At 47.2% G+C, this 13,948-nt stretch overlaps 1 protein-coding gene across 1 annotated transcript in view; it reads left to right on the forward strand.

Moving 5' to 3' along the window:
* PTPN21 (protein tyrosine phosphatase non-receptor type 21) overlaps nucleotides 1–13,948 on the forward strand; it is a gene marked incomplete in the record, with an annotated part of 110,163 nt that overhangs the window by 76,055 nt on the left and 20,160 nt on the right. The window contains 5 exon segments of the mRNA XM_073610695.1: nucleotides 520–574; nucleotides 5,577–5,658; nucleotides 6,567–8,041; nucleotides 12,689–12,835; nucleotides 13,060–13,281. Coding sequence (XP_073466796.1) covers nucleotides 520–574; nucleotides 5,577–5,658; nucleotides 6,567–8,041; nucleotides 12,689–12,835; nucleotides 13,060–13,281 — 1,981 coding nt within the window.

Genomic DNA, 13,948 nt, shown 5'->3' on the forward strand with positions numbered 1-13,948 from the left:
TTAGGCATAATGGCTGCAGTCCGAGTATTAGGGCTTCTAGGGACCATGTTTAGTTGTTTTTTTTTTGTTTTTTGGATTTTGACATCCCATTGGCGTGGGGCTACTGGCAGAGCATGCCGGTCCATGATTTCTGTTCTCCTATAATAAAACTTGTTGGTTGCTTTTGGCAGATGATTGAATTTATGCTCATTATGAACAAGAGTGCTACGTCTGCCAGCTTGGCTGATGTTTTGGCTCATTGGACATCTAGAAGGTGGTTTGGTCCAATAGTCTCTGCATGGCTGGATTATTGAAGCTTGGCTGTTTGTGTGTTGCTTTCTATATCGACAGCAAATTAAAGTCAGTTTGCTCAGTCCAGGGTCAAGTGCCCCCTACTGGTGATATAGATGGGTATTGTTTTATGGTTGGCTGAGTTACGGTGTGTCTGCATTTTCCGCCCTATTTGGGGGGGTTTGTGTCTGTGCCTTCGCCTGGACCTGTTCTGAAGAATATTACTCACCAAAATCCTATTCTCCGCAGGCAAACTCCGGCCGTCAATCCAGTGCGTCGGAGATCATCGACAAGAATGTCGCTGGTAAGACCATGACTACAATGAAATTCTGGATGCATGGGCTGCTGATATCCCTAAACTCTACTCCAAAAATTTTACTTTTTGAGTTGCATATCTTCAGCGATGCATATTATTATATTTTTAGCTATTATTGTAATGATTACCTTAAAGTGTTATTAAACATTTACTAAATTGCAGCTTACCAATTCTCAGATGTGATGGCTGCATTTGTTTTTTCTTTTTGTTTTTTGTTTTTCTTTTTTTTTAGGCTTTTTTTATTTTTAGGCTTTTTATTTATTTAATTATTTTCAGGCTTTTTTTTTTTTTTTTTTTTTATTTCATCTGGTGATCTGGACAATAAGTCTGTTGTTTTTCAACAGAACAGACTCACCTGCAAATGTTTCAGAGGGTTGAGACAAACCATTTACCACTGACAGAGGTGCTTACAATGATCAGCTTTCATTGATTCATGCAAAACCTTTATCCTGAAAGCAAAAAAAAAAAATGTTGCTGTATAGTTGCTTGCATAACTGCAGTGTGAGCGTCAATTCGTTAGTGTATCTAAATCTGCTAGTGCATTTAACACCCCCCCCCAACACTGACAAGGCTGCTGTCTTCTGTGCCTCCTGTGCTTATTCCTCCAGAGTGGGGGCTCTATAATACAGGAGGTGTGTTACTGGACAGATCACCAGGTCAAAACAGAGGGGGGGGAGGCTAAAAAAGGGAAAAAAAGGGAAAATTAATTCAGCCACCACATCTAATAATTGGTAAGCTGCAATATATTACATTTTTGGTTGTGGGTTTAATACTGCTTTAAGGTAAGAGTCCAGTTTTTTTTTTTTTTTTTTTCCAGGGGGGGGGGTTGGTGGTGTAGGGGAGCATTAAAACCCCTGTTGGGTTTTTGCTGCTGTTTATAGGCTCCCTTAAAGTGGAAGTAAACCCATAGTTTTAAGTTTCAAAAAACAGTTACCTTTCCGGCACATGCCAGGAATGTAACTGTTACATTGGTTGTGCTCTCAACCAAACTGTCAAACCATCCAGTGGCTTGTGTCATAACTGATCACATGTGCACCGTCATGGCAATTGAAGATCAGACAGAGGCCAAGATGGCAGCTTCCTTGGCTAAAACTATAGGAGGGTTTAGTTCTACTTTAAGAGAGATTTAGCCTCACTTCATGAGAAATTAAGAACGGTTTCTCCAGACAGGATGTGAAACAAAAAAACAAAAATATCTAACAGGAAGATGTCTGTTTTTAAAAGCATTCACTGGACAAATGTTATAACCATTCATGCAGGTGTTCCGTCAGATGAGGCGACCCGTCAGATTTCGTAGCGGAAGTGACGTTCCATCACAGCCATCTTGGTACACCCGGCACTCGGCCACACTAAGCCTACAGTCTGAAGTCGCCACAAACGGACATCTTTTTACACCCACCGACAGTGGCGGCTGGTGGTTTTTTGTTTGGGGGGGCGGCAAACAAACCGGACCCCCCCCCTCGGCAACTCAGACCCCCCCATTCCCCCCCCCCCCCCATTGCTGTCTGCTGGTCGGTCCACTGGCACTTACCCCATTTAGGACGGCGGGCATCCGAGGAGCGGTTGGGTTCGGGGCACCAGGCAGTGGCAGGGATCGGGGCACCAGGCAGTGGCAGGGATCGGGGCACCAGGCAGCGGCGGGGATCAGGCATCCAGGCATTGCCCTGGCTCTTCCCCTGCTGGCTTCCGCTGTGTGTCTCCTCCGCTCCTCCTAGGCGTCCAATAGGATCACCTGTCCTTTCATCCAATCGGGTGACGGATATCAGACCCGCACTTCCTGATTGGCCGGGAGGAGGATCAGTGTTGCAAAAGTATTCAAAAAAATATTCATTATTAATATTCAATTAATATTCACTGGGTGGGCTCCAGATGCAAAGCTCTGCGTCCCGAGCCCACCCTATTTTGAAGCCTATTCGAGCCTCCGGCTCTAATCAGGTGCATCAGAAAAAGAAAAATCACACTGCTGTAATTTATGCGCCCGGCGTCCTGAAAGGGGCCGGGCGCTTAAATGGGGGGGGTGGCGCCCTTGCGCCCACAATGGACTGGCTGCCCCTGCCCACCCAAGTCTTTAATTTCACAATTTTATTTTTAACATTTAACTGAGCTTATACCATAAAATTACAGTATTTAGAAGCCCTTGACACTGTTTTGATGTTGAATTTTAAAAGCCGCGGCAAGCCTGCTGATCTCATAGGTTTGTTAATCTGACAGAAGACCGCTGCTTTTATAATTCAACATCAAAACCGTGTCACGGACTTCTAAATACTGTAATTTCACGATATTAGCTCAGTTTACTGGTGTAAAAAAAAAAAAGTGTGAAATGCAAGACTTCGGTGGGTGTAAAAAGATGTCCGCTTGGCGACTTCAGACTGTAGGCTTACTGCGGCCGAGTGCGGGGTGCACAAAGATGGCCGTGACGGACTGTCACTTCGGTTACAAGATTTGACGGGTTGCCTAATCTGACGGAACACAGGCTAAACTAATTTTATACCATATTTGCTGTAATAGATTCATTCCTATGATCGTCAACGCTATCTTAGTTGCCAAAATGGGGTATAGTTTCTCATTGAGCTACTTCCGGAAACTATACCCCATTTTGGACACTAGATGGAGCCGTCGATCATAGGGATTGATCTATTCCAGAAAATACCAGGAAAATTTGTCCAGCCTGCATGAATGTGTGTGACTTCTGTCCAGCACTTTTATAAATAGACCCCCAAATCTGTGATTTTTTTTTTTTTTTTTTTTAATTTTTATTAAGTGGAGTATGGGAAGGCTAGAATCCTACTATGCTCATAAAAACACCTTTTTTTTTCCTCTTCAGAGAAGGATCAGTGATCATGTAACCATTGTAATTGGCTGTCACAGTGGTCACATTAATAGGAGCCAGTCCAGTTGGCTACCGACTGCTCGGTCTCTGTGTTGGAAGCGTGCAGAAAGTGCGCTCCCAGCACAGAAGCATCAGCCGCCTATGGACGCATATGTGCGGCGTGTGGGTGTCAGCCCACCCTTTTGCTGCCACACTTGCATGCTACGCGGATGGTAACAGGTTCATCTTGAGGCATGGTCTCTACATATAGCTCCCCTATGTACAGTACATACATAATTGAAATGTGTTTAGAACAATGGGACAGATTGATAAGGTTATTTACATTATACTGATCTCTTGTATGCTTGCCTTTTTCTTTTAAAGAAAGGGGGGGGAAAAAATCTAAATTAAGCCCTTCCTGCCCACGCTATAGCCAAAGGACAGCTACAGCATGGCTCTCCAGTTCTAGGAGGTTGTCCATGGATGGCCTCCCGCATGCCACTGGGGCGTGCATAGGATGCACATCGGTGCTGCCTCATTAGCGCCCATCAGTGCAGCCTCATCAGCGCCCATCATTGCGGCCTCATCAGCGCCCATCATTGCAGTGCGGCCTCATCAGCGCCCATCATTGCGGCCTCATCAGCGCCCATCATTGCAGGGCCTCATCAGCGCCCATCAGTGCGGGCCTCATCAGCGCCCATCATTGCGGGCCTCATCAGCGCCCATCATTGCGGGCCTCATCAGCGCCCATCATTGCGGGCCTCATCAGCGCCCATCAGTGCGGGCCTCATCAGCGCCCATCAGTGCGGGCCTCATCAGCGCCCATCAGTGCGGGCCTCATCAGCGCCCATCATTGCAGTGCGGCCTCATCAGCGCCCATCATTGCGGCCTCATCAGCGCCCATCATTGCAGGGCCTCATCAGCGCCCATCAGTGCGGGCCTCATCAGCGCCCATCATTGCGGGCCTCATCAGCGCCCATCATTGCGGGCCTCATCAGCGCCCATCATTGCGGGCCTCATCAGCGCCCATCAGTGCGGGCCTCATCAGCGCCCATCAGTGCGGGCCTCATCAGCGCCCATCAGTGCGGGCCTCATCGGCGCCCATCAGTGCGGGCCTCATCGGCGCCCATCAGTGCGGGCCTCATCGGCACCCATCAGTGCGGGCCTCATCGGCGCCCATCAGTGCGGGCCTCATCAGCGCCCATCAGTGCGGGCCTCATCAGCGCCCATCAGTGCGGGCCTCATCAGCGCCCATCAGTGCGGGCCTCATCAGCGCCCATCAGCGCGGGCCTCATCAGCGCCCATCAGCGCGGGCCTCATCAGCGCGGGCCTCATCAGCGCCCATCAGTGCGGGCCTCATCAGCGCCCATCAGTGCGGGCCTCATCAGCGCCCATCAGTGCGGGCCTCATCAGCGCCCATCAGTGCGGGCCTCATCAGCGCCCATCAGCGCGGGCCTCATCAGCGCCCATCAGCGCGGGCCTCATCAGCGCGGGCCTCATCAGCGCCCATCAGCGCGGGCCTCATCAGCGCGGGCCTCATCAGCGCCCATCAGCGCGGGCCTCATCAGCGCCCATCAGCGCGGGCCTCATCAGCGCCCATCAGCGCGGGCCTCATCAGCGCGGGCCTCCTCAGCGCCCGTCAGCGCGGGCCTCCTCAGCGCCCATCAGCGCGGGCCTCCTCAGCGCCCGTCAGCGCGGGCCTCCTCAGCGCCCATCAGCGCGGGCCTCCTCAGCGCCCATCAGCGCGGGCCTCCTCAGCACCCATCAGTGCGGGCCTCATCAGCGCCCATCAGTTAAATAAAAATTACTTACTTGAAAGTCTTACAACAGAAACTAAGAAAAACGTTTTTGTTTTTTTTTTGAACATTTTTGATCATTTTTTCGTATGTTTAGCCAAAAATAAAAAACCCAGTGTTGATTAAATGCCACTAAAATAAAGCTCTATCTATCTAAAAAAAATGATACAAATCTACAGTGTAGCATGACCGCGCAATTGTCATTCAAAGTGTGACAGCGCTGAAAGCTGAAAATTGGCCTGGGCAGGAAGGGGGTGAAAGTGCCCGGTATTGAAGTAGTTAATTAGTAAACCATATCAAATTGGTTACAAGATGCAATTAAAAATTTTATTTAACATTAAGAAGATAACAAATATACCATTTCTAAATTTTGTATTCTTCGCAGCCAAAGCACCAGCCTTATATGATGCCTCCTCCCCAGATGCACTACAATGGGCACTACAACGAGCCTTACACTTCTTCACAAGGTACATTTCTACATTTATTCTCCCAATCCATAGAAAATGATTTCTTGATGTAGTTGTACATTCTAACTAAATGATACTTAAAGCGACGCTAAATCCTATTCCAGTATGTACTCTTAAAGTGATACTAATGATAAAAAAATCCCCACAACAAACATGTTCTACTTACCTGCCCTGTGTAATGGTCCTGCACAGAACAGCCCCTATCCTCGTCTTCTGGGGTCCCTGGACGACGCTCCTGGCTCCTTCCCCACAGCAAGCCGCTCAGATAAGTATTAGAGGGGGCTGGGGGGGAGGGGGAGCTGCATACCGAAGGTTTTTTTTTTTTTTTTGCCTTTATGCAAAGAATGCATGAAGGTAAAAAACCTTTTGGCCTTTAGAGCCACTTTAACTTAAAGTTCCTTCTATCTATAGCTCTCAGCCTCCTCTAAATCTCCACACTTGGGGGTTCCTAGTGGGTTCTGTCCTTTTTTAGGGTGTCACCCTCCTTTTGAAATCGGTAACCCCCCTCCTCCTTTACGCTTCCAGTGGCCTCCATTCCATGGCATTCATGGTGAAAGCTCTGACATACAACTGTCATTGGCAGCCAAAATCTGCCTCCCATGGGAAAAAAATTATTGGACACCAACCCTAGTGATGCCACTCTGTGTATGGATTATTTTTTTTGGAGAACAAGGATATCTTTAGTGTCACTTTTAATGTCATCATAACTTTTATTTTTTATGGACTAGGGAAGGGTTAAAAATCACACACAGTACAAATAGAGAACATAATTCTTCCCAGTGGGTACAAAGACAGCAAGAAGAACCTAACCCTTCCCTGCTCTATACAAAAAAAAAATAAAGTTTTTAGGCTTTAGGAAAATACGCAGTGATTATATGTGACCAGCTATTTATTTGTATGTATTGCAGACAATCTGCCTGTGTTTGTGAGCAATCAGAACGGATATTACTATCACTCCCAGACCAGCCTCGACCGCAGTCCTCATGACTTCAATGGTAGAATCCGCAATGGCAGCGTCTACAGCGCTCACAGCACCAACTCGCTCAACACCCAACAACACTACATGCAGCCGTCGCCCATGTCCTCCAATCCCAGCATTACAGGAAGTGACATCATGAGGCAGGAGTACATCCCCACCCACCGGCACAGTGCCCTCATCCCTCCCTCTTACCGCCCGACTCCTGATTACGAGACGGTGATGAGGCAGCTGAACAGGGGCGTCATGCATTCGGACAGGCAGAGCCACTCGATGAGGAACCTCAACATCGGCAATTCCTATGCCTACAGTAGGCCGGATGCTTTGGTGTACAGTCAACCGGAAATTCGAGAGCATGCCCAGTTCACCTCCCCCCAGTCCCATCATTATCCGTTCAACCTGAACTATAGTTTCCACAGCCAGACTCCCTACCCTTACCAGGCCGAACGACGCCCAGTAGTTGGAGCAGTAAGTGTCCCCGAACTGACCAATGTCCAGCTTCAGGCCCAAGACTACCCGGCCTCCAACATCATGAAAACTCAGGTATACCGGCCTCCTCCTCCATATCCATACCCATACCCGCGCCCAGCCAACAGCACCCCGGATCTAACCCGGCATCATACAAGCAGCAGTAACCCCGACCTCATCACCAGGAGGGTCCACCATTCGGTGCAGATGTTCCAGGAGGATAGCCTTCCGGTGGCTCATTCCTTGCAAGAAGTCAGCGAGCCATTGACAGCGGCCCGCCATGCCCAACTTCAGAAGAGGAACAGCATAGAAATCGCAGGGCTGACCCATAGCTTCGAAGGCATAAGGGTGAAAGAACGGACTGCGTCTTCCTCCTCTGCCAACGTGGCACCACAAAGGATCATGCCAACAGATTCACCAACCAATGTTTACATAGAACGCGCTAAAGAGGAGCAAGTTGCTGAACATGAAAGAGGCCGTTACGGGCACAAGAAGTCCCTCTCAGATGCCACCATGCTCATTCACAGCAGTGAGGATGATGATGATGACAATGAGGAAGAAGACAACAGGGCAAACGTCCCTCAAACAGCTCACTATGATCGGTCCCAACTCCGAACAGTCATGGAGACATATCCAGATGAGTCGGAGTCCAGCTACCCAAACAGCTCTGTGCCACTCGATCATTTACACATCTATGAGCACAAACCAGTGGAGGTGGAGAAGGAAAGGAGGCAGACCGCCATTAGTCCTCTACAGTTTACAGGAGACCTCCTATCCAACAGGAGAGGGAGTGGCACAATACCTCCCTCCGTATCCGAGTCCAATCTCATAGCTGGCACAGTGACGTATAGAGTGAAAAAGGAGCCCATGAAAAAAAGGCCGGTGTCTGATGTCCTATCTGGAAAGAAGGACATAGTCGAGGGTCTTCCGCCTTCTGGGGTAAGTACAATTCCAGTCACTATAATATTGATTGGGGGTTTGAAAACTATTTAATATTTTAAAGTGGTGTTCCGGCCGAAATTATACTTTTTAAATAAAAATACCCCTATAATACACAAGCTTAATGTATTCTAGTAAAGTAAGTCTGTAAACTAAGGTCTGTTTTGTTAGTTTATAGCAGTAGTTTGTTATTTTATAAACTTACAGCAGGCCGTGGCCATCTTAAGTGTGGGCATCTGAAGCCAGACTGTATTTCTTCCTGGATCTAATTCTTGCAGATCTCGCACATGCTCAGTGCAGCACAAGCAGTGTAATAGGTTTCAGGTCAGGTTTCCATAGCAATGGTAGTGTCAGAGGAAGTTGCCGCCCCTTCCCAGAAGGCATTGCAAACAGGAAATGATGCGATGGGCCACGGCCAGGGAGGAGGAAGTGAAAAATTAATACAGCAGATATACAGTAGGTGCTGAGAAAAAAAATTAAAAAATATCCAATTCGTTTACAGTGCACAGTTTAGTGAGGGATGCTGAAGAGTTGTAAAAGTGGGTGGAACTCCACTTTAAGCTGCTTTAAAGGGAAGCTTTCATGGTTTGGGGTCAGTTTTATTGATGAAGCTGTAAGCTATTTTTTCCTGTTTACCAAGCTAATCTTAACTGCTTTGCTAATAAAAGACTATTTACAGAGTTCAAAAGTTGAAACTTAGGCTGGCCATACGTTTTACATTTTGTCTTGTACAATTTTCCTTTAGATTTCCCAAAACCATATAATATGAGGTCAAACCTAAGCACTTTCAAGTTTATTACGATCAGGGAGGCCCTTACACTACCTAGTAGACATGTGCAATTTGTTTCGTTCCGAATTAGTTTTTTAACGAATGTCGACAATAAAAAAAAAAAGGATCCGTTAATTCGGTTATTTACGAATTAACGAAAACTCGTTTAATTAAAAAAAAAAAAAAAAGCTTGTAAATTCGAAAAAAATCGGAAATTCGTAAATTAAAAAAAAAAATGGAAATTCGAAAACCAGAAAATTCTAAAGATCTGAAATAACTAATAATAACTTAACTATTACGAACTATTAAATTATAGGTATTGTAATTTCCTTTCAAATGTGGCTGTTAGTGAATGTAATGAATATGAATTTTTCCAAAGTTACGAATTTTCCGAAATAACGAATGCTGCATCTAAACGAATGGAACGTAACAAATTAATAATAATAAATTACAAATAATAAAAATGTTTGTTCCATTCCATTTTTTTGCATGCAGCATTCGTTTTTTCGGATAATTTGTAACTATGAATAAATTCATATTCGATATGTTCACGAACAGCCAAATTTGAAAGAAGATTCTGATACCTATAATTTAATAGTTCTTAAGTTCTTATTAGTGTAGCGCCCCCCCCCCCCCCCCCCCGGGTCTACTGGGAGCAAAGAGGTACCTCCATGGCTATAATGGGAAGTTGAACAGAATTTAGGCGGCAGTCAGTTTAGGTACATTTCAATGCTTTAATGAGAACTTGAGAAAGGTTGTAGGGAAGAGGGTTAGGGGGGGGTTTCACCCTTTTTAGCAGATCACTTACAGACCAGAACAAAACCGCTTTCTTTTTTAGAAGATTTTGAATACCTGGGTCGGTCTCTCACACAGACCTAGCAACCGATAAGATGTCTGGATAAGTATCTCTCACACACTTAGCAGCCAGAAGATAGTTACCTTGATTAGATTGTAGAACAGCTTGACAGTACTAGAACCTTTAAGCTGACCCGGCGGTACTGTAAGGGTAGTCAGATATAGGTGCATCCTCCAAACGAGTTACCAGGCCCTTCTGAGAGACCAGCCTTCATCCTGGCTCTCTCCAGCAAGGGTCCTCCCCTGGATCTCCTCAGCTTGGCTCGGCTCCTTCCACATAGGCAAGGCAGCCTAAGGACCACCTCAGGAGTAGTAGCCCCCAGATAGGCTTCTGGGCCTACTGCAAAATATGCAGCAGTGCCTCCTCAGGCCAGAAGGGCTGCAAGGTCACGACTGACTAGAGCACATGGCATCTGGTCAATAAATACCCCTTCCCAGAATGCACAGCGGCCAGGAACCTCCTACTGGGCTGTTTCTGGTAAAAGAATATTTATTACAGCTCAACCTAGTTGTAATTCTCACACGGTCCTGTGGTAGCAGTGATACCTACTGGCAACAGTGGGAAATGCACAACCCAGCCAAGTTTAAAACGGAACCAAATATACAATCAAATCCGAGCTGTTTACAGCTTAGCCAAAAACCATTTTTAGGAACAGAGGGCTACATTAGTTATTTCAGATTTTAAAATTTTTGAGTTTTCGAATTTCCAATTTTTAAATTTTTTTTTTTTCGAATTTGTGAATTTCCGAATTTATTTTTTTAAATTCACGAATTTTGATCGTACCGAATGACCCGAAAAACAAAAAACAAAGAAACGAATGAAATTAAAACAAACTAATTTTTTGGCAGTGCACATGTCTACTACATAGTTGAAGGTAAATTTAAGGGAAATTGAATAAAAAAATTGTATAGTGTATGGCCAGCTTTAGACTACGCCCATAGCTGATCATTAGGTGATTGACTTTCTCTATTCAGACAGCGCTCTGTGAAGATTCAATTAGAGAGAAACGGACTGAATGCCTACAGCCAACAGTGTCCTTGACGCACCTTGTATTAAATGTCTATTTGTAAATAAAGATTTTAGATAAGTAGTAAAATAAAATATATAAATTATCCATTCAAAAATATATATCTTAAAAAATGTTACTCTATGGTGTGGGTTCAATTTTATTTGTCATAACAAATAAGAATTTTACATTTGGGGTAATTTTTAAGATTATGTTTTTAAAATGATAGTTTATATATTTTTTTATTTTGCCGTTTATTTAAAATCTTTATTTTACAAATAAACATTAACATAGGGGTACCAAAGACATGGATGTCTTAAAATACTGTGGGATTTCTAAAAGAGACAATACAGCAGATGCTGTTTGCTTTCAGCATGTTTCTCTCTAGTTAAATATTTACAGAGCATTTTCTGAACAGAGGAGGGGGGGGGGGGGGGGTCGCTTAACTCTCCAATCCATTATTAAATCACCAAATTATCAGCTATGGGTGTAGATTTAGCTTTAGCCTGGTCATTGTGAAAAGGTGGCCTTCGGCTCTATCTTTTGCTTTAAATTGTCACAACTGCATAACTGAAAGAAAAAATGTTTTAGTGGTTAAAGGGGTTGTAGGGCTTGTTAAATTCAAAATGACAGGTTTATACTTACCAACTCTGTGCAGTGGTATTGCACAGAGCAGCCCTGATCCTCCTCTTCTCCTCTTCTGGGGTCCTCTGATGACGCTCTTGGCCTGGGGGGGGGGGGGGGGGGGCGGAGGTGCACCCGGGTGCCACGCGCTAGAAGGGGGACACCATCCAGAGGGTGATGAAAACCCTGGCTCCCTTTTGGCAGTTTTTTTTACATTCAGCCGGAACCCACCTCTAGCACCGCGGCCGTGCCTGGCATGGGTTCTCCTCCTCCTCCTGTCTCTCACTCCTGCCCAAGCCTGTCATGATTTGCTCTCCACCTGGACAGGATGGCTGCACACTGTCCTCTCCTCTTCAGCTGCCGCCCGGGTGTTCCATGTACCTGAGCCGTCCAAGCTGGTGCGGTAATGGGCGGGGGTGTTGGCTTGCGATTGGGGGGGGGATGTCCTCCGCTGCCCGAGGGGAGGGGGGGCTTGCTGATGAGGTTGTTTTTTTTCCACAGCTATATTATATGTAGGGCGGTGGTTTGTTCTGGGGGGGGGGGTCTGTACTAATGGAGGGGGGGTGGTTTGTTCTGGGGGGGAGTCTATTCTAATGGAGGGGGTGGTTTGTTCGGGGGGGTCTGTAATAATGGAGAGGTGGGTGGTTTGTTTTGGTGGGGGGGGTCTGTACTATTGGTGGAGGGGGGGTGGTTTGTCCTGAGGGGGGTCTGTACTGAGGGAGGGGGGTCTGTACTGAGGGAGGGGGGTCTGTACTGAGGGAGGGGGGTCTGTACTGAGGGAGGGGGGTCTATACTGAGGGGGGGGTCTATACTGAGGGGGGGTCTATACTGAGAGAGGGGGTCTATACTGGGGGGGTCTATACTGAGGGAAGGGGGGTCTGTACTGAGGGGAGGTCTATACTTAGTGGAGGGGGGTCTGTACTGAGAGGCGACTATAGTGGGTGGAGGGGGGGTGGGTGGTGACACCATGTTTTATTGCACCGGGTGACACCAACTCTAGTGACACCACTGCTCTTGGCTCCTTCTCTTCTCCATGTGCCACCATAGGAAGCCGCTTCCTAGAAGGGCCGCATTTGTGGGCTCGCTCCCAAGCCAGGCTATGTGCCTCTATAGACACACAAAGCATTGCTTAGCCCCGCCCTCTGCTCACAGGATTTGATTGGCAGGAGCCAATGCAAAAACCCTGTAAATTTCCATAAAGAACAGTATTGACTCATATGGTTGTGGCAGCCTGCTTAGCACTTGTATATTATCAGCATCTCTAAAAAAGATTTTCTCTAAAATTAGCGGACATTTACTACTGGAGCTTCTAAAATGACTATGCTGAAAACTTGCCTTATTTCTTTTTACTTTTTTTTTTTTTTTTTTTGTGCTCTTTTTATACTATTACAGGGCATGAAAAAAGGTATCCGAACAGAAGTTAAAAAAATGGGACCTTTGAAGCTTGCTGCTTGGAACGGTCTTGTCCTGCCCCGCATGCCGCTACCGGATGACGAGAGGGAGGAGCATCAAAGTATAAAAGCATCAAATGATGAGCGGGTAATTGGCATGCTTCAAAATCCTCTCGCTGAGTGTCGCTCTGATTTGTCTATGGTGCTTTAAGACCTTGTTCACATGGCTGGTGGTAAAAATGGGTCCTTTCTAATTTTGTTGGCAAACTTCACTGCCTCTTTCCTCTCTTTGGTGTTGCATGGCTTGTCTCTAACTGTGACTAGGTGCACATACCTAAAGTCCTTCATCTAACCACGTTATGTTTGTCACAGTGTAAAATTCTAGAGCAGCGGCTTGAACAAGGCATGGTCTTTACGGAGTATGAGCAGACCCTGAAGAAGCGACTCCCCGACACTGAGTGCTCCATAGCACGGCTGCCTGAGAATGCCGAGCGGAACAGGTTCCAGGATGTTCTGCCCTATGATGATACTCGGGTGGAATTGGTCCCAACTAAAGAAAATAACACCGGTTATATCAATGCCTCCCACATAAAGGTGAGTCCACTGCCGTGTCATCTGCCACTTTCCCACCACCTCCCCCGGCTCCCCGTGTCATTTGCCACTTCCCCCGGCTCCCCGTGTCATTTGCCACTTCCCCCGGCTCCCCGTGTCATTTGCCACCTCCCCCGGGTTACTGTGTCATTTGCCACCTCCCCCGGCTTCCTGTGTCATTTGCCACTCCCCCGGCTTCCTGTGTCATTTGCCACTCCCCCGGCTTCCTGTGTCATTTGCCACTCCCCCGGCTTCCTGTGTCATTTGCCACTCCCCCGGCTTCCTGTGTCATTTGCCACTCCCCCGGCTTCCTGTGTCATTTGCCACCCCCCGGCTCATGGTGTCACCTGCCCCACCACCCGCCCACCCCCCGGCGTCACCTGCCCCACCGCCCGCCCACCCCCCCGGCTCACGGTGTCACCTGCCCCAACGCCCGCCCACCCCCCAGGCTCACAGTGTCACCTGCCCCACCGCCCACCCCCTCGGCTCACGGTGTCACCTGCCCCTCGGCTCACAGTGTCACCTGCCCCACTGCTCCCCCCCAGCTCATGGTGAAACCTGCACCACCCCCCCGCTCACGGTGTCACCTGCTCACGGTGTCCCCTGCTCCCCCCCCCAGGTCACCTGCCCCCCTGAACGGAATTATACAACTTGTACAACCTGGTTTTTG

Source organism: Aquarana catesbeiana, linkage group LG13, assembly GCF_042186555.1.
Source record: "Aquarana catesbeiana isolate 2022-GZ linkage group LG13, ASM4218655v1, whole genome shotgun sequence".
Lineage (NCBI taxonomy): Eukaryota > Metazoa > Chordata > Amphibia > Anura > Ranidae > Aquarana > Aquarana catesbeiana.